Raw genomic sequence first — 20,319 nt, 5'->3', positions numbered from 1 at the left:
GCAGAATAAAGGTTCCCTACTTCTGAATTGGATAAAACTAGTTCCTAGAAGTTCATTTGGTTTTTAGTTCTCCTTTCTTAGCCAACTAGAAATTCCTGTGATTGCTGCCAGGCTGTTGTGTGACATTTTGCTTCTCAATCATTGATGAACTAAGTGCCTCATTTCAATCCAATGTCGTGAAAAGAAAAATAAATCTTGGGGCAGCTAGGTGGTTAGAGCACCAGCTCTGGAGTAAGGAGGACCTGAGTTTAAATCTGGCCTCAAACATTTAATAATTGCCTAGCTGTGGGACCTTGGACAAGTCACTTAACCCCATTGCCTTAAATGAATTTTAAAAAGAAAATAAATCTTGAAACATAATTATTTTTGTGGCCATTGATCGAGAAAAAAATCATTGCCATTTCATTCCTTATGTTCATAGAAGGGACTTAATTCCTTTTTCCCCATAAAAAAACCAAGAATTTGGGAGAACTATGAGAACATGAAACCCCTCTGCTTTATTTCAGGAGGACATTGTTCCTTGTTATGGTTGTGCATTGATAAGAAAAAAAGAATGCTGGGGCTGGGAGCCAGAGGACTTGGAATGTTCCTGTGACCTCAGTTTAAGTCTTAGCATTGACACTTCCTTCAGACTCTGGTTCCTTCATTTGTGAAAAACAAACAAACAAACAAACCCAAATCTTCACTCCTCTACCTGTCTCACTGTTGTGTGGAACAAATAAAAGAATGCATATAAACATTGGAGTTGCCCGGCTTGTATTAGTTTAAGTTTGAAGTTTTTCAAATTCTTATTCAATTGATCCAAGGACATTTAATATTGATTGAGAACTTGTTTTGAACAAGGTCCTATAGGCAAACCTGTTTTATTTTTTTTTTTTTTAACTAATCAAGCTTACTTCTGAATTATTTTGTTCCAGGAAAGGAGAAGATCAGCCCTGGCAGAACCTCAGACCCCAATCCCACTGCTCCAGACAGTGAATCGGTTATTGTTGCAATGGAGCGCGTGTCTGTTCTCTTTGATAGGTAAGCCATTATAATTCGAATTTTCCCCCTTGATACATTTTTTACCCTTAAAGAAATGACAGTTTAGCTGAGGAACAATGGCATTTGACTGTATTTATTCTCTTCTTGTTAGCACTTGTGTTGTAATAATGTTATTATTTCCCATTTGTATCCTGATTAGTCACTAATGTTTTCATGACCACCCACAGTATGCTTCCTCTGTCATAGAACTCTTAGTTGACAGGCCACCTCTAGGGGCAGTTTACGGGAGGAAATCCCCACCAGCCAAGGTTTCACCAAAACAAGCTTTATGACTAGTGTTTTAAATTGGTTGTAGGATGATGCTAAGCGATCATTGCATCATTCATAGTGAGAGAATTGTATCCCATAATTAGGTAGCCTCCTCAAGTGACACCATGCTGAAACTCTATAGAGAATACTGTGGGCATTGTACTGGATCTCTTTCCAATAATAAAAATGCTGGTTAAATATTTCAATATTTCTTGAGAGAAGAAACCACACTGCAATCAGCGACCTAGGATCTAAACCATGTTTTTTTTTTTCTTGCTGTATATCTTCTAAAGCCAAGCAGGAAATGCAGTTAAACTTTTTGAGGTAAAAGAGATAGCAGTATTCATGATATATGTTCTGGGTGGAGAGTCCAAAGACCAAGATTTGTTCATGTTCTACCTCCAATGTATACTTTATGACTCGGTTTTTCATCTGTCTGGTGGGCCTAGTGACCCTTGTACTAAGTGCTTCCAAGGACTTGTAAAGAAAGCTCTTTGTAAACTTTAAAGTGCTCTCAGAATTCAAGCTATTATTGGAAAAGTCTGTAGTAAATGGTGGTAAAAGAAATGGTGCTTGTTTATGCTTGAGTTATTATTGGTTTTAAAAATTTTATTCCAAACTAATTTAATATATCAGCGCTGTGACCTCCTTTAACTCTTTCAAGTATTTGTTCTTGATTGAACACAGTCTTCTATTGTGCTGTTTAAAGATGGGGTCTTGGAGATCACCCAGGATGTACATACATATGAGGAAACAGTTCCAGCCACACAGGTATTAATTGTCAGAGCCAGGATTTTAGCTCCAAAGATTCCATGTCTGCTAATTCTTTTCTCCACCTTGGAAGAGAAAAACTGACCCTCCAAATTCCAATAGTTGCTTTATTAAAGACAGAACCCTAATGTTCTTCAAGGTGCTATAGGATTATTCACCTTTGGGGCGGGGAGTACTTTGGTCATGTTGGAGACAAATCAGAATATTGTCTGGGTAAGTAACCATATCAGTACAGGGCATTTCTGTTAACAACATTCAACAAATAACTTGAACTTTTCTGGGAAATTAAACCTCCTAGATGACTTTATTCTGTTTGAAGTATCTGTATCTTCTTTGAACTGCTGTCTTCCACTTATTCCTTAGCCCTGCTGCAGTGAGCGCACTCTTTAAGATAAGGCTTTATAAACATTTATAAAATCTAAGATGTGAGAAAGCAGTCAAGGAAGGCACCAATACATGTTGGGGCCCTATTCTAAATTTTATCTTTTTTTTTTTTTTTTTACATGAAAGATGAGGGTAGCCACTGAGGCACAGGATGATGGATGAACCCATTTTTTGTGTTTGTTGCTTTGACTTCATTGAGACATGATACTTTCTTCACCAGTGAAGACTGTTCCCACCTTTGTGGTAAAAGATTTCTATATCCTTTGACTGTGAGAAATCCCCAGAGCTGTTTTTAGCCAGTGTTTTTTGTGTCAGTAAACAGAAAGTGATAGAATGAGTTAGGAAACAAAATACTGATCCCGGTTCTGTGCCAGCTCATTTACCATGTGATTTTGGGAAACTTTCTCTCTTTGGATCTCAGGTTTATCATTGTTGAGTTAAATTGGTGAAGAGATCTTAATATACCTTTTACTTCCTGAGTTCTGTGATTTTATTTTAGTTTAAAATAGTGTATTTAAGAAGACATTATCATGTTTCTCTTGTGTAGTGAAAGCTTGCTGTTTAATTTAACTTTTTTTCAGCTCAATATTTGGCTAAAAAAAGAATAATTATATTGTTGACCTTCCCAGAAGAGGCATGGAAGGAAGTGAATATACTTTCAGTAGTTGCCATTTTTCCCAGAGTAGTCACCTCCCAAAATTTTAAGAGTATGTAATAAATGGAGTGAGCTTATGCTTGCTAGTCCAGGGCTTTTTGAGAATGAATACCAACAGGAGTTGAACTTTTAGAGTAAAATAGGAAACTAAGCCTATTTTCTTCAAAGAAAGTTAATGTAGGTAGTATTGATTTGTATATAATTTCCTACTTCATATTTTAGAGGGGGGGGAAGTACTGGCATATGAATTTTTTCATGTAACTTCTAGACACATCCCCTGGAACATTAGGACTCCATAGAGCATCAATTTGGGAAATGCATTAGGAGAAAGTGTCTCTGTGTGTGTGTGTGCATGTGTGGCTTGTGTGTGGGGATGTGCACATGCATATGTGTGCATTGTAAGGTGTGTGTGTATATGTGTGCATTATGTGGGGTGGGGTGGGTGTGCATGGAGTATGTGCTTATGTGTGGTGTGTACCTGTGTGTGTGGTGCATCTATGTGCATGTGTGTGGTGGGTGCATGCCTCTGTGTGTGAAGCATGTGTGGATGTGTCTACATACACACATGACTGCACATTTGTCTTGTATGTGCACGTGTGGGTGGGTGTCTGTACGTGCATGTGTGTGCAGCATGTGTGTCTTTACATGTCTTGTGTGTATGTGAGTGTGCTTGTGTATGGTGTGTGCATGTGTGTCTGTGCAAGTGTGGGGTAAGTGCATTGTGCTCATGTGCATTGTTTTTTGTGTGTTTGTGTATGTGTGTGATGCGTGTGTGTCTGTGCATATGTGATATGTATGTGTATGCATTTAATCCTTAAATCATCTACATGTAGAAATGGCTCCTGTAACCAGCTTTGTGGTGGGCAATTTTTTTCAGCTTGTAGTTGTAGCACGTGCCATTGTGTAGATGGTACTGGAAAAGCAAAGTGAAATTCTCTAGATGTATTCAAATGAATGAAGGTATGGGTTCTCATTGAGCAAGTTGTTCTTATTTGTTTATTTTGTTCTGCCTGCCTGCCTAAGCTGGGAGTATAAGGGCTGCCTGGGATACAGATTAGATATTAGGACTCGTTTTCAGACTTTATGGAAGACTCTGGAACAGGTACTGAGGGTGGCCATTAGGTTTTGAATTGCTAAAGCAGGTGACTGACTTCCTTGAGTCATTCAGCCACAGTCCTACCAGGGTCAGAAGGAGAAACTAGGCTTATGCTGCTGCTTCTTCTCTCAGAGCATTCCCGAGGGGTCAGGGAGTCAGGGGCTCCTTACCTGACCTGTTTCCCATTTATCCCTGGCCAGGTTGGTGAGTTGGTGGAGGTAGCTCACTTTGTTGTTGTTTGTCCTTTCTTCTCAAAAAGGACCATGACATCAGGGAGGTGATGCCATGACAAGCAAGTGAGTTGGATTTAAGTGAGAGAGGTGTTTTAGATGTAGACTGGAGATGGCCTTAGATGTGATGGGAGACCTTGGCCTCTTTAAGCTGAGGTCTTTAACAAGTCTTAGCTTGACTACAATTAATATAAACAGTATAAATATTGGTATTTTTCCTTGATTCATTCATTTGTTCACCCATTTTTCAAAAGCACCTAGTACATGTGGGACCTTCTTGTGCACTGTGGGAAATATAGTATAACACTTTCCTCTTTTCAGGGAGCTCCTTAATCTAATAGTGAAAGGTATGGCACAGGTAATTTAATACAGAGTATGATCCTTATATTAGATAGATTCAGTAAAAGATGCTTGGCTAACCATGATCAATCTGCTTTTGGAGATTTGGGAAAGCTTCCTGATAGGGGGCAGTATTTGATCTGGCTCTTGAAGCAATAGGAGTTTAGGGGAAGAGCATTTCAAGGTGTGAGAAGCTAGGGTTTTTGTTTTATTTTTTTAATTAATTTTTTTCCAACTACATATAAAGGTAGTTTTCAGCATTCAATTTTCTGTTAAATTTTGAGTTCCACATTTTTCTCCCTCCCCTTGACAAGTATAGTATTTTATTGTTATTAAGTATAATTTTTATCAATTTTTACCAGAAATATAAGGTCTAATTTATACTAATAGATTACCTCATGGTAGAGGTATTGAGGTATTAGCTTTATGACCCTGGTCAAGTAATGGAACCTTTCGGTGCTTTGTCAAATTTTCTGAGATGGTTAAATTTCAGAACAGTTGTCAGTCTCCTACACCTGTGAAAAATCTATGTTAAGTTCCAACACATCTAGTGTAGCTCATGAATACTGATCCGAGATCTCCTCAGCTTGCAGGTCCCTGAAGGCCAAGGGCATCTCAACCTTGTGGTCCCAGTTGAGAGCAACCATGGAGAGACCAGCCTTCTGATTCATAAAGTCAAGCTCTCTTTCCTCTCTACAACCCTGACATCTCTTCTCTTCCTTAACTTAGGATCAGAAAAGGATTTCCCTGTGAAGCCAGAGTGGTGGCACGCATCCTTCCTCAGTTTCTAGATGATTTTTTCCCTCCCCAGGATGTAATGAACAAAGTCATTGGAGAATTTCTATCAAACCAGCAGCCCTACCCACAATTCATGGCAACTGTTGTCTATAAGGTACTGTGCTCTTAGTTGGTTTTCACACAAGATAGGTTATTTTGAAAGGTAGTTTTAAGATATAAGAACCTTATGTTCTCCTGATGAGTTTTCTGGGAAGCTGCTTTCATCCCTGTGGAATCAGTCCTGACAGGTCCCTCTGGTGTGTCGTCCTGCTATGGTGGCTGAGAGTTCTTCCAAGCTAAGCCCATGGGAGAACAGACTCTAAGAGCAGGATTCATGATCAGTCTGTCTTACAAAGTTCAACCCAGCTCAGTGGAAAAAGGCTCATCGCTAGAGAAGTGGCCTCCATGCAACGAATTCTTTGTCCTGAAAGACTTAACAATTTAGCAGGATTCCATTCGCACCAATGTTTTTCTTTTTTAATTCAGTTTTATTTTCATATCATTTTTTATGTCTAAATCATTTGAGCTTATTTTGCTATATAGTGTTAGATATTGGTCTCTGCCTAGTTTCTACCCATCTACTTTCCAGTAATCCCAACAGTTTTTGTCAAATAGTGATTTCTTTCTACAATAGCTTGAATCTCTGGGTTTATCAAATATTAATTTACTGTGCTTGTTTTTCTATGTATTGTGTACCTAATCCTAACAAGCCTTTTCCAAAAACTCAGCTCTCTTTCAAGTTATGTTTTGAGTCTTCTCTCTTCTTTTGTGGAAAAGATTTCAGATTCCCACTGAAATGTATTGAATGAGGGGCGGCTAGGTAGCGCAGTGGATAGAGCACCAGCCTTGGAGTTAGGAGTACCTGAGTTCAAATCCAGCCTCAGACACTTAATAATTACCTAGCTGTGTGGCCTTGGGCAAGCCACTTAACCCCACTGCCTTGCAAAAACCTAAAAAAAAAAATGTATTGAATGCCTTGTTTTTCAGGTGTTTCAGACACTGCATACCACCGGACAATCATCTATGGTACGAGACTGGGTGATGCTCTCTCTCTCAAACTTCACTCAGAGGACCCCGGTTGCCATGGCGATGTGGAGTCTCTCCTGTTTTTTTGTCAGTGCTTCCACTAGTCAATGGGTTTCAGCAATGTATCCTCTGCTCGGTCTCTTTATTGTGTCATTAGCTTCCACATCTCTTTATCCTGTTTCTTGTCCTGTCTTAGTTCTCCAGAATATGAAACACACCTCATTTCAACATTCTTGGTTTTTTGTTTGGGTTTTTTCCCAAGGGTGGGTTTTCAGAGGACCAGATCATTAGGGCTTATTCTCTCTTCCCCCTCCTCCACCCATCCCCAGGCTACAGGGAAATGTGTATACAGTTTGAAGGTTTTTGCCTTTTTGGGGTTTTTTGTTTGTTTAATAAGATAAATGTTCTAAATGTTAGTAAAGAGGGAAAAAGCACTTAGGATTGTTTCATTAAAAGGAATACCAATTACGAAGCAGGTTTTAAGCCTCTAGTCTCTGAAGATATTTTCAATGCTTAGGATAGCATTTTTTTTTTAAACTGATGCTGCTTTTCATTATTTCTGTTGTCAGTGTGCCCATTCCGTTCTCTTGGTCAAGATGCCAAGAAAAGAGTTTTTGCTGGAATTCCCACCCCAAAAGCCCAAGTCGTGCTTCTGGCAGCCTTCCTCCTCAGACAAACCACAATAGCCTTAAAGTAGTTCAGCCGCTCCGGCGATGACAGGGTGACATCACCCAGAGCCACTGGAGTAGCCAAGGAGCAGGGCCATGGCACTGCCCAGCACTCGTTACACACGGAAAGAGTCAGAGCACCGAGAGGAGGCTTTGCCGGGCGAAGCCAGGGCTTGGTAAGTCATGTCCCAATGGGAAGTTCCCGGGCTTAGCGCGGGCTCCTGTTTCCTCTGCTAGCTCTTCTGAGGCCCCGGTCCATCCTGCCCCCTTGGCCCTGTGCTGTCAGTGGCAACAGGAGGCTTTTTTATGAGGAGAAGTTTAGATTTCTCAGCTCGGCTTTATTTGAGATTTATGGCTTCTGAAGACATTTCTTCATCAAATGTGTTTTCCTTCTCCTGGATTAGCTGATGTTTCCCTCAGAAGCTACCGCCTGAGGGAATCAATCCACTTTTAGCTCTTCTGGTTGGAAAAGAATTCCAGTGGGTGGAGAATGTCAGACTTTGAACCTTCACATTGTTTTCCTTTTTTCCTTATAATATATGCCCTTAACTCCTTTCCCAGTCTTCCACACATCATCAGCAGAATGGGGAAGTCGGAGCAAGTGGACATTAATCTTTTCTGTCTGGTGGCCGTAGACTTTTATAGGCACCAGATAGATGAGGAGCTAGATCGCAGGGCCTTTCAGTCTGTGTTTGAGGTGGTGGCATCTCCAGGAAATCCCTACCACCGGCTGCTGACTTGTTTGCAAAATGTCCACAAGATTGCGACATGTTGAAAGGTCCATGGAGCCGGACAGTGCGGGGCCCGGCCGCTTGGGCAGGAGGAGCCTGAGGACCCTGGTTTCACCCCGGATGGGAGTTGGGAGAGGCCAAGCAGAGGCAGTGGATTTGAGGGTTTCCTGAGCCTTCTTGGCCGGGGCCACAGCCCTTCCACACGCTGATGGAGCCCTCGTGGGCGGCAGGGCGGCCGTGGCCAGCGCACGTCATTCATGCGCCTCGGCTCGTGCTTGGGACTCAGACCGAGTTTTACAGAAACAAACAGCAGAGCCACAGCAGCTGCTTCTGTTGACTCTGTCCGAGATGGCGAGTGCTCGATGCAAAGCAACCAGGGGTTTCTATATTTTTCTAAGTGTTCTTGTTTCTTGTCCCTGGGTCGCAGTCGATCCTGATGCTTTGACAGTGACACCTCCTTCATGCAGGTTATTTATTGACACTGGACACTTTCGCATTTCTGTGTAGCTGTTATCCGGTGTAATCAAGCTTTAGAAAGTATTTCCTAATGTCTCTCTCAAGCAGAAAGGAAAAAGGAAATCCCAGCTCCCTGATTAACACTCCCAGCATGTAATCCCTGTCTCTTGGACTTTGGTAGACTGTGGTATGTGGCGTGGGGGGCCCTGAGGGAGGGGGTCTGGCCCCCACACAGCCATGATCCATTTTTCCTTTTTTCTTCTCAGGATTTAAAATTTGAGTATATCAGTAAAGAGATTAATTTTAACTTAAATATTTCTATATCCATGTAAAAAGTATGTACAATTGTAAAATCTGTACTGCATGACGTGCTGTACTTTGAAATGATCTGAAGCCACTCGCCTGAATGTCTTTCCTGCTCCTGGAGTGCCCCTCCTTTCTCCCTGGGGCATCTTCTCTCCTTCATTTTTCACCCATCCTAACATAAAGTCACATTTCAGGTCGCCTTCTCACCTGCCTTCTATGTGGACACAAGTGAAACCTGAGTTTGTGTTCAGAGTTCTGCATTCAGGTCATTCAAAATCATTGTCCCTGCATCTCATGAGTACACACACACACACACACACACACATTAAGCATCTGAGCTTAATGGAACTTTTTCAGGACATAGCAGCTGCTCTTGATATTTTCCTTTGACCCAGTTTTCTTTACACAAAAGTGACTCTCTAAACCCCCCCCCCCCCCAGCCTTCTAGTAACTGTCTTGTTCTGTTACTTTTTAATAGTGGTGGCAAACATCCACTTGGATAAGTGCAGTCGTTATCTTAAGTTCCCTTAAATGGTTCAAGCACACTCAGTATTGGGACTTTGCCTTCTTCTCATGGGTTTTATCATATAATTAACGATCTGTTTTCCATCTCAGGGTGTGGGTACTCACCAGTATCAAGGCAATCTTACTTCTTTAGGATAGGTCTGTCTTGTCTCCTAGTGGCCTTGCTATATTGAAATCTTTATTTCACTTTTTCTGAGCACCTTTAGGGAAGGACAAACTTTCTTGTTTACCATTTCCTGTCATCATCATCATCATCTAGGCACGTTTTAGACCTTGTACAAATGTAACCACAGGAATATTTTCAATTTGTTTTGTATGGTTTGAGGAGTAAAGTAGGGATTTGGACTTTATTGAAAGCCAGCACCAAAGTAATGAGCCAAAGAGATTATCCACAAAGACTAGACACAGTAATTGTTCATGAATGATCTGAGTTTTGTGGGGTGGGGAAGTTAATCAGTCTGGCTGCTTATTTAGAATAAATCCATTTTATCTTACTTGGACCAGATTTCTTTTCATGGCCATAATAGCCATGTCATTTTATTCAGAGTGAATGTAGGATTTACCGACTTGGTGTAGAATTGGAGATTTGGAGTTGTGATTTCTTTTATAATTGTTATTTTTATTTGTAAAGATAAGTGGTGTATTTGAGGTATACCTGAGGAGTATACTGATATTTTTCTCTATTTGAGGCAAAGTATGTTCCTCATGACTAGTCCTACTCATTCCTGCTGTGTCCTAACCCCCCTGGACCCAATTAGTTATTTTATATGTTTTGCAGGTTAAATGGAAGTAGTATCATAATCTATTTTTGAAAGTTTTGGGGAAGAAGAAAATCTTCCTTAGAGCACCTTTTTCTAGTTAACCTCATAGTATTATGCCCTGAAACAACATTTAATAGTTGCAAGACCATATAAAGGACTCTGCTTACAAGCTCTGTATTTTCATAAGCTGAGAGAGATTCAGACAGAAACTGTCTCAGAAACCTACAAAATGGACTCTTGGAGAGTGCCATCCTCATCCTTCTCATCCTCCCAAAAGAGCTCCCTTCTATTGGAACACAAGGGGTACTAACTGCCCCTTAACCTAGTTTGACAATTGAAGGAGGGAAGCCTCTCTTCCTTTAAAGGGTCGAAAAAGAATAACATTCAAACCCTTCTTGTGCCTAATAGGAGGCTTTTCCCCTCACAGGGAAACATCTTTATGAAATCAAGGCTTGTGATGTTTTCCTGTGTGTGGCAACAATGGATAATGATGGAGGTGCATGGTTTTGCAGGGGATACTATTAAGTGTTGTGTGGGGAATTATGTTTTTCCCCCTTTTAGTTTTAACAGCTACCCTTAAGGCAGGGGAATCGTTTCTCCCTTGTTAGTTTTGGTCTCCCACTTGGCAGACAGGCCTTCTCCATAAAAAGCCAATGCTAAGTGGTTGTGAAAAGTCATATTAATTATGAATATTGGCAAAGTTCTAGGAAAGAAGGCTTATGAATCTTTGGGGCCCTTCATGTTTGATCACTGCTTCCTCATTCAAAAAGTATAGAACTCAACATTCATACCGACTTAAATATTTAAATTCTCCCTTAATAACATTGGTGATTTTTGAAGTATATGCAATTTAGAACTTTTCTCCCAATTGATATTAAAACTGTATGTGCCCATTCTGTACAGTAATTGACTTTGTTCTTTTTTCTGACAGAATTAAGGATTAGACCATTCACAATAGTTCTTGAACCATTGTTTTCATCAGTAGCACTAAAAACACCAATAAAAAGACCCATAAGCAGTATGGCTTAAGTCCATGGGAAGAAGTGTAATTTTTGAATATCCCTAAATACACATAGAAAGATGAGTCCAACCATCGTGTACTCTTTTGTTTTATCTTAGAGCTATGAAGCAGAAGCTCCTTTTATCTGCTGTATAAAACTAAATTGTATATAACTGAGCAGCTATTAGAAAAGTGGGACTTAATTTTATATTAAAAACTACTTGGGGGAAAACAGCCTGACAAATCGTCTTTGGAAGAATATTCAATCAGAATAAGTTTTAGTTAAAATCATTTATCTCACAATATTTCTTTCCTTTTTCCTATGGAAAATATTGAGAAATACAGTATATTGGGAGCTAAGTAGAATAGGGCAGAAGTAAATGTACCTGTTAGCAAGGGACATCCCTTCCTTTCCATTGTGACCCTGCTTATTTGTGATATTTCTTATTGTTACTTCCAAATAATTGCAAATACATTCTCTTTCCCCCACACCCACCCACTTTCCCCCTTTCTCCTTTATGTTGGCAAATCCATTCTTTATAGAGAATAAGATGAGCATGAAAAGCTTCCCACCATTGTCTAAAGGGAATCTGGAGCATAGTGCTATGGCTGAACCCAAAATCCATCTAAAATCATTTAATTAGTCATCCCATAGTCTTGAGAATCTATTGTATTGAGAAAGCCCTTTCTACCAAGGTATCCACACGAACCTAACTTCATACCATATTATGTAGCAACATGACACTGGTAAAAATCATGTCATGGGTGGTATGTTTCCTGAACTGAGAAATGTGCTCAGGTGTAATGAATTATAAATATAGCAATATCTTTTAACTCACAGTCATTAAGTTTCATATCTTTTCTGTACCTTCTCTCCCCTCTTCCTTACTCCCACATCCCCTTTATGAATAAAATGCCTTTGGTTTTGAAGGTCCCTACTATGCAACATGCCTGGAAAAAAAAATATCACTGACTGTTCCAGTCAGCTGGAATGTAGCTCTGGGAGGCACTAGCTTTACTTTGTATTAGGACTAATGCTGGGGGAGGGGAGATGACCAAGGACTATTCTAAGCCATTAGGTGGGCTGGCCATTTTGAATTTGGAATGTTGATGTGGTTAAGATGGGAAACTGAAATGTTGACATCTCCCAGCTGGTGGAACCTGAGCTGAGATAGGAGAGTGGAAGGAGAGTGGGGCTGAGGCAGGAATTCCATCTGCTACCTGCCCAGGTGACTTGGAGAAGGTAGGTCCCACAAAGGTCTTTTACCACTTTTTAAATGTCCTTGAGACGGGCTGTTGCTCACAAGTTGTTCTTACCCAAGAAGGAAATTTTGCCTTTTAGTCAGCAGGAGGGTGACTCAAGGAGCTAGAACCCCTCCCCTCAGCTCTGAGAAGGATGGAATCCACCAATAGCATTGCTCTGAGAGGAACCTGTCGGGTTGGAAGGCAGTCTCTGTGAGATGTTTTTACCCTTTTTCATCTGCTGCTTGTGTGTATGGGCCTCTTTCTATTCCCATCAACTTTTGCCTACCAGTTGACAAAACAACCTGACGGGCAGAAGCTCCTACATCACTATCTAACCATCCACATTCTGTATCATCGCCATCCTCAAAACTAAGAGGGCTATGATGGGTGAAGCCTGGAGCCCTGACATACATGTAGCTATGCCCACTAAATAGAGAAAATATTGAATTTAGACATATGTTCACATTTTGAAAACTGCTGAAAATATTGCACATTCAATGAAAAGAGAATAAAATTTAAATTGTTGCTGTAAGAGGCTTACTCCAGTTATTTCAAATCAATGTAGAACTTTGCTTCTCTGCAGTTTTTTTTTGAAAGTTTCCTCAGTGTGTCTGGAGGTGAACTTGGGCAATAAATTATCTGTATTTCTTTGTAAGTAATTTTGATTGGAATAATTTGGCACCAAAATAGAACTGAAACAATTTCCATTTCGACAAGAAGAGGTAGAAAGAATCTATTTACAGGTAAAGATAGCCTTTTTACAGTATTGGAAGCTGAAGACTGTTCCAAGGCTATTATGCCAGCTGTTATGCTTTTCATTAGGTTAATTGAAAATTAAACTGTGGGTGGTCTAACTGCCCAAAAGACACAAGTTGCAAAAGCTCTTATGGTTAAGTTGACATCTTAATTTAATTATAAGGAGAGCTCAAGTCATTTTGTACTTTTTTTCATTGCCACGTTTGGCCCATGTTGTGCATATGGGAGAAGGGCCAAGGAGGTCTGAAAGGACTGGTATGCCACAGGAACAGAAGGGAGCCACCTTTAGGTTCCAGGCTGAGATGGATGGTATCATTAAAGGGCTACAGATTTCCTTGGCCTGGGCACACCTCTTCTTGAAGTAGGATGGAAAGAGAAGCTGCCTGGCCTAGTTCCCGGGAAAGGGGATGGCAAGACTGGTAAGCTTATTTAAGTAGAATCCTGAGAAAATGAGTTTTATGTCATTTTCCCTCTTGGGTCACCAGGTCTTTCCTCAGAACAAGACAGTCTCTTAGAACCCATCCATCTCCAAATGCTTTTGACTAGGTGAAAATCATTAAGTGATATCTCCCAACTCCAGCCACAGCCCTAAATTATAGTTATATTTTCAAGTTTAAGGGTTTTGATTTTGCTTGAGGAAAGAAGGTTCTGACATGGCCCCTTGGAACATCTGAGGTCAGAAAGACTTTTTTTAAGTCTATGAGAATGGACAGTTCTGCCTCATTTTCTTATGTGGTACTAGAGTAATTTCAACACCTAAATCCACCTATGGTGGATGCCTGCTTAAGCAGTGACCCATAAAGACATGCCTTTACTGGAGTGTCTTTGTGCTTGGACCATCTGTTTCCACCCTGAATAGGGAAATGATTCCCACCAGGCCACTCTAGTGATTGACAGCTGAATATTTTCGTAATGATAAACTTGGGAGCAGTACTTCGTACTGGACAGAAGTCCATGATCAATATGATATGCTCTTTGAAGTGTTTTCCTAGCAGTGGACTTGAGTTCCTGGGGCTTGTTGGCCATGGAACTGATTTTTTTTTCCTCTCTGAAACCTGGGTAAGAAACCCATGGCCTTGGTTTATTCAGGTCCCCTGCTTTAAGCAAGAATTAAGGATTTACATGGCTGGTAAAAATGTAGAGAAGTCGTCCTGTTGACTCCACTACACCCTGTTATGTCACTTTGGAGATCTACTTTGTTTACTGGTTTGTGATTGTGACCTTAGGTAAGTCCCTTAACCACTCAAGCCTTCATGTCATCTAAAAATGAGGTTAAATGAGATGATTCTTAAGGTTCCTTCCCATTTTAAAAAGCAAGATTCATTTCAACAAATACTGCTCTGTGAAGGGTCCTGGACAAAGGATACACGGGGCAAGAGTGAAATGGGCCTAGCAGTCTAGAGGCATCTAGACTGGATAGCAGGGAAGGTCCCTTAGAGGTGGTGGCGCAAACGCCTTAAAGCCAGGGATCCTTGAGGCAGAGGTGAGGAGGGAGTACCCAGGTGTGGGGGATCAGATCTCAGAAACCAAAGGCAATGAGACAGTGGAGGGAATCGATTCTGGACAACAATTTGCAAGCCAGGTTCAGTAGGAATAGAGATTTCATGAAAGAAAGCTAGAGTTCCTGGGAGTCCACGTGGGAAGGATTTTAAGAGCCAGATCTAGGGAGCTTGTCTTTTTTCCTGGAAGCAATAGGGAACCCCAAAAGACTTTAAAATAGAATGACGGTTAGATTTTTGTTTTGCAGGGTAGGTGGATAAGAGAAAAGGAGAAGCTAGAAGCAATGTAAGGAAGCTATTACAATAGTTCCCTTGAATAGTGAGAGGAGCCTAAACTGGCTTAGAGGATATGTGAGTTGGGGAGAAGGGAGTGGAAGAAAGAGATGGAGAGATGGTATCAATGAGCCTTGGTAGCCGAATGGAGGAAGAGAGGAAAGAGTAGGAAGAGAGTCGGAAATGATTGTGACATTGACTGAAATGGATAAACTTAGAAGAAATATGGGAAAATAGGAATTCTGTTTGGGGCATGTTGAGTTTGAGATATTTGCAGGATATTGAGCTGTCCAGCATACAGTCATTAATGCAGGCCTGGAATTGTGGTATAGGATAAAAAAAGATTTGAGTTGTCTGTCTTGAGAAACTTGAACCTATGAGAGATCATTGAATTATCAAGAGAAAAAGAAGAGAAGTCCATTACAGAGATTTGAAAGGTGTCCACACTTAGGAGGCAAGAAGTCAATGACAGTTTATCAAGAGACTGAGAAGGAGCATCAGATGAAGGAAAAAATATGGGAACTCTCTTAAGGTAGCCTAAGATTGAATCCACTAATTCAAATGCAGTCCATTAAACAGTTGATCTTGTTCAAACAGTTGGCTACTTAGCTGTGTCTTCTCCATCTTGTATTGTGAAGTTGGGTTTTTTTTTAACCCAACTACATTTATCACATTTTATTAGATTTGATTGGAGACAGTGGATAGAGCACCAGTCCTGGAGTCACAAGGACCTTAGTTCAAATCCAGTCTCAGACACTTAATTATTCCCTAGCTGTGTGACCTTGGGCAAGTCACTTGACTCTACTGCCTAGTCATAAAACAAAGTAAAAAAACTTAGGTATTAGATTTGATCCAATACTCTGTAACACATCAAAATCTTTTTGAATTTCCCTGCTCTTGTAGTCTTACAAGAAGAGCAATGATTTCTTAAGTAATATAGACAGCAGCCCATCCATGATTTAGGAGTCTGTCACATTTAAGAGAATTGTGCTGCCCTCATTGGGAGGACCAAGTGAGAAGAGCTAAAGTGCTTTGTAACTACAAGATATGTAAAGTGCTCTGTAATTACTCCATAAACAGAAGCTATTAATGTGTATTAAGTGCCTTGTAACTATATAAACAGCTGCTCCAATTGTTCTGTCTAGGTTTTTAAAGCCATAATCCCAGAATTCTCCCTTCTCCATCTGAATCATAGACCTTGACAGGGAAAATCCACAAGCATCATCGTGGTTCTGAGGCCCTACTGGATTCTCATTTCACCCTGGTTCACTAGATAAAAGACTCATTAGGAAGTCTTAGATACTTAAAATAATTGTCCTAGTTAACCAGCTATCTCATTTAACCAGAATATTCCTTTCTAGTGAAAGAAAGTTTTATCAGGTTGCCTCCTTAGAATTCTGGGTGTGAAACCTGGAGAACTAGGTCACAATCCCATCTGAGACACTACTGTGTGATCTGGGCAAGTCCCTTAACCTCTCAGATCCTGTTTATCTATAAAAGAGATTATATCATACCCTACCTTCTAGGATAGTTAGGAGGTTGTTCCACGTTAAAAGCAGTATATACCTGAATGACCAATTCAGCGTTTATTAGGCCACTATTACATCTAATTGCAAAGTATCGTACTTTTTTATGGGAAAAAGCAAAAAGTTTAGAAAAAAACACTAATAGGAAGCTTACAGTCTAGAGGGAGTTAAGAAATAAAGCTGAATATCTGTAATACATACTAAATACATATAAATACAAAGACGAAAAGGTCATTATAGCCCAAGCATAATTGAGGAAGATGTACTTCCTAAGAGGAGGTGGCATTTGAAGGAGGGTTTTAAAAGTTGGGCAGAATTTCAACAGAGAGGGAAGGGGAGGAAGGGGCAGGTGGCCATCCCTGGCATAAGAGGGGTATGAAGAATGAAGGGAAGTGATGCAAAGGAACACAACCAAGTTAGCAGCAACAGAGATTGTGGAATGTCTTGAATGCCAAACTAAGAAGTTTTCATTGTCAACCTGCCAAATGATGGCATCAATTACTAAGGAAAGAACTTAGCATTTTGCACCTAGACAAGATAATTTTCAGATGGGAAGACTGAGTCTCAGGTGATATGTCTAGCTCTAATCATTAATAGCAGCACCAGGACAATACTCTTGAATATGTATTCCTCTACTTTGCACTGAGAGCATATGGTCCCAGAGAGGGGCAAGCCCTACTGTGTGATTAGCTGTTCTTCTTCCAATCAGGTCCTGCCGGATGCTTAAGCCCAGAGACCCCTCTCTACCAGTTGGTTAGTGTTGGCAGCAGCCACAGTCATGCAGCTGTGCCAAGGTAAGGTGACCCTCCCTGTGCATGCTACTGGGAGGAGAGGGGACTACAAGTTTCTGCTTATAGAGCCCCTGACCCACTGCAGTTGCCTGAGAAAAGGGGAGCTTGGTGACCTCCCTCCGGTTTCCTTCTCTTCATCTAGTTGTGTCTAACCCATCTGATTTCCATTTCATTAGTTTTTTGGACATCTTGACCTGAGCATCTGTTGGACATCTTAAACTAAGTGACAAAAGTGACTCATTTCCTTATTTCTGAACCCGTCCCTCTTCTAAACGTCCCTATTTCTGCCAAAAGAACTACCATCCTTCTCAGGTTTGCAACCCCAGAACCATGTTCAATAATTCAATCTCTTGCCCTGCCCATCAGCTGCCAAACTTCTACCCCATTCCTGGCTTCTAACCTACTTTAGGTCATCATCATCTCTCATAAAGACTATCATGACAATGGCTTTCTCTCTTCCATCTCCAACCCATTGTTCCATGTTCAGTAGTTGAATTGACTCTTCATGTCCCTAAGGACCATAGCACAATACTGGTCGGGTTTTCTTGGCAAGGAACTGAAGTGGTTTGCTATTTTCTTCTCCAGTAGAGTGAGGCAAACAGGTTAAATGACTTGCCCAGCTAGTAAGTGTTTAAGGTTATGCTTGAACTCATCTTCTTGCCTCTAGGCCCCATACTCTATCCACTGAGCTGCCTAATTGTCCCAAAATCCAGACAATTTTACCCAAGTGGTTTTTTCCCCCTCTAAAGCACAGGTCTCTCACCCCTTGTTTAGTAAACTTCATTGAGTCCTTATTTTGTCTAGGATCTGTTTTAGAATTTTCAACTTGATTCCAACCAACCTTTCTAAGTACATTCTTCCCTGTCACATGTGGTATAAGTCATCCAACCTGGTTCTTCTCACAGTTCCTCAGTCATCAAACAATTGCTAACCTCTTACTATTTTGTAGCACTGTGCTAAATACTAGGGTCATAAAGACAAATACATAGTCTTTGCCCCCCAAAGCCTTCTTTCTAATAAGGGACACAAAGTACATACATTATAAATATCAGAAGACAATGGCAGAAGAGGGTAGAAGGTGGGGATGGAGCAGAACCAAGAAAAGCATCCTGTATAAGGTGGGATTCCATTTCTCACCTCTTTACCTTTGTATGGGTATCTCCTAAGCCTAGAATGCCCTTCCCTCTTCACTTCCACATTTTGGAATACATAGTTTTCTTTATAGCTCAACACCTCTTTAATGCCCCCCCTTGCCTCCCCTCCATTTATTTATTAGCTATTTATTTCATATTACTGACAATGTAAATTCCTTGAAGGCAGGGGCTATCTTCTTTCTGTCTTTGTATTCCCTGTATCCACAGGGCCTGATATATAGTATATATTTAATAAATGTTTGCTTGGGGTGGCTAGGTGGTGCAGTAGATAGAGCACCAGCCCTGGAGTCAGGAGTACCTGAGTTCAAATGTGGCCTCAGACACTTATAATAATTACCTAGCTGTGTGGCCTTGGGCAAGCCACTTAACCTGATTTCCTTGCAAAAATAAATGAATAAATAAAAATAAATGTTTGCTAACTAATTATAGATGACTTCCCTGACCACAGTGAGTTCTCTTCTTCAGACATCTGTAGGGGACTATTTCTAAATCATCATTTAATGTTTTATTCTAAATGTTTTTATTGTTTGCATTGATTTAAAAAGTGAGGTGAACCTTAGACAATCTATTCAAGTCTTTCCTTTTACGGAGGATTTATATGAAATCCTAATAGTAAAAATGATTCACCCAGGTTGTGAGCAAGATGGCTAGTATTTGAACCCAGGCCTTCTGACTCCAAATTCATTGTTCTACAGATTCTCAGAGTTGGAGGGGTTCTAAAAATCATCTCTTTGGCATCCACTAGGGATAGCCAGAAGACACTTTAGGTGGAGGCCTTGTCTCCCAAGTCAACTCTCTTCATCTTCATTAATTCTAAATTTGCTTCCCTACAACATCCTCATTTTGTTTCAAGTTCTGTATGTAAGGGACCCTCTCCTCCATGACAGCACTTCAAAACTTCTTGAAGGTTGCAATGCTGTCTCCGGAGGGGCTTCTTGGCCCCTCTCCCCATTCTTCTTGGGGTTAACTATGCCCAGTTCTTTCAGCTCATCCTCATATGAATTGAATCTGAGGCCCTTCACTGTTCTCTAAACACTATACATACACTGGGTGTCCTTCATCAACTGTCATGCCCAGATTCCAAATGAGGGAAGAGCAGAACAGATACTGTCCTCTCTTTGACTGTAACCTAACATTACATTTGCCTCTTTGCCTTGACTCATAGCAAATCTGTAGTCCACTAAAATTCTAAGATTTTTTTTTTAGAGAAATGATATCTAGTCAAGTCTCATGCATCTTATGCTAATTAGTTAAGTGGGTTTTTTTTAACTTAAAATCTTAAATATTCCTATTAGTTTTCTTCTTATTAGACTTGACTCAGTGATCTAACTTACTGAGATCTTTTTGCACCTTGACTATTATCCAGCAAATAAGGTCTCTCTCCTGGTGTTTTGTGTCTTCTATAAATTTGATCAACATGCTATATACTGTTATGCAGGTCAAGGGTAAAAGTATTAGCACAGGACCATGAATATGTCCCTGAGTCACTGCCCTAAAAGACCACTTTTTCTCTTTTTTTCCTTCAAACGTGTCCTTTTTATTTATTTTATTTTTTATTTTTCCAATTACATGCAAAGATAGTTTTTAACATTCATTCTTTTTTTTCTTTTTTTTTTTAGGTTTTTGCAAGGCAAATGGGGTTAAGTGGCTTGCCCAAGGCCACACAGCTAGGTAATTATTAAGTGTCTGAGACTGGATTTGAACCCAGGTACTCCTGACTCCAAGGCCGGTGCTTTATCCACTACGCCACCTAGCCGCCCCAACATTCATTCTTTTAAAAGCTTTTGAGTTCCACATTTTTCTACCACCCTCCTCCCTTCCCTTCCATCTGCTATACATTGAGATCAAAGTAAATATCAAACGTTTGATGAATGATTACATTTTGGGTTTAGCCATTCAGTTAGTTGCAAATCGGTGTAATCGCACTTATCATCTAGTGTCACCCCACCTCTTTTCCATAAGCGTATGATGAAAGACTTTATGAAATGTTATGGAAAAATCTATTAAGTCATATCCATTGTATGCCAGTTTTGTAGAGGTTAGTGTAGCATAACCTA

At 40.4% G+C, this 20,319-nt stretch overlaps 1 protein-coding gene across 6 annotated transcripts in view; it reads left to right on the top strand.

Annotated features, from left to right (window-relative positions):
- Window positions 1-19,874, top strand: part of HTT (huntingtin) — a 222,910-nt gene extending 203,036 nt beyond the window's left edge. For 3 of the 6 annotated variants that reach the window (XM_074229870.1, XM_074229868.1, XM_074229867.1), the window contains 4 exons: window positions 918-1,023; window positions 5,498-5,660; window positions 6,533-6,693; window positions 7,801-19,874. In XM_074229870.1, the coding sequence (XP_074085971.1) occupies window positions 918-1,023; window positions 5,498-5,660; window positions 6,533-6,693; window positions 7,801-8,014 (644 nt within the window). In that variant the 3' untranslated portion in view covers window positions 8,015-19,874. The remainder of the gene's footprint in view (window positions 1-917; window positions 1,024-5,497; window positions 5,661-6,532; window positions 6,694-7,800) is intronic. The other 3 variants (XM_074229872.1, XM_074229869.1, XM_074229871.1) reach the window with 1 other exon arrangement.
- Window positions 19,875-20,319: the final 445 nt, after the last annotated feature.

The sequence above is a fragment of the Macrotis lagotis genome, chromosome 3 (assembly GCF_037893015.1).
Source record: "Macrotis lagotis isolate mMagLag1 chromosome 3, bilby.v1.9.chrom.fasta, whole genome shotgun sequence".
Taxonomy (NCBI): Eukaryota; Metazoa; Chordata; class Mammalia; order Peramelemorphia; family Peramelidae; genus Macrotis; species Macrotis lagotis.
Note: the sequence above shows the minus strand (reverse complement) of the source record. Positions and strands in the feature narration are given on the sequence as shown.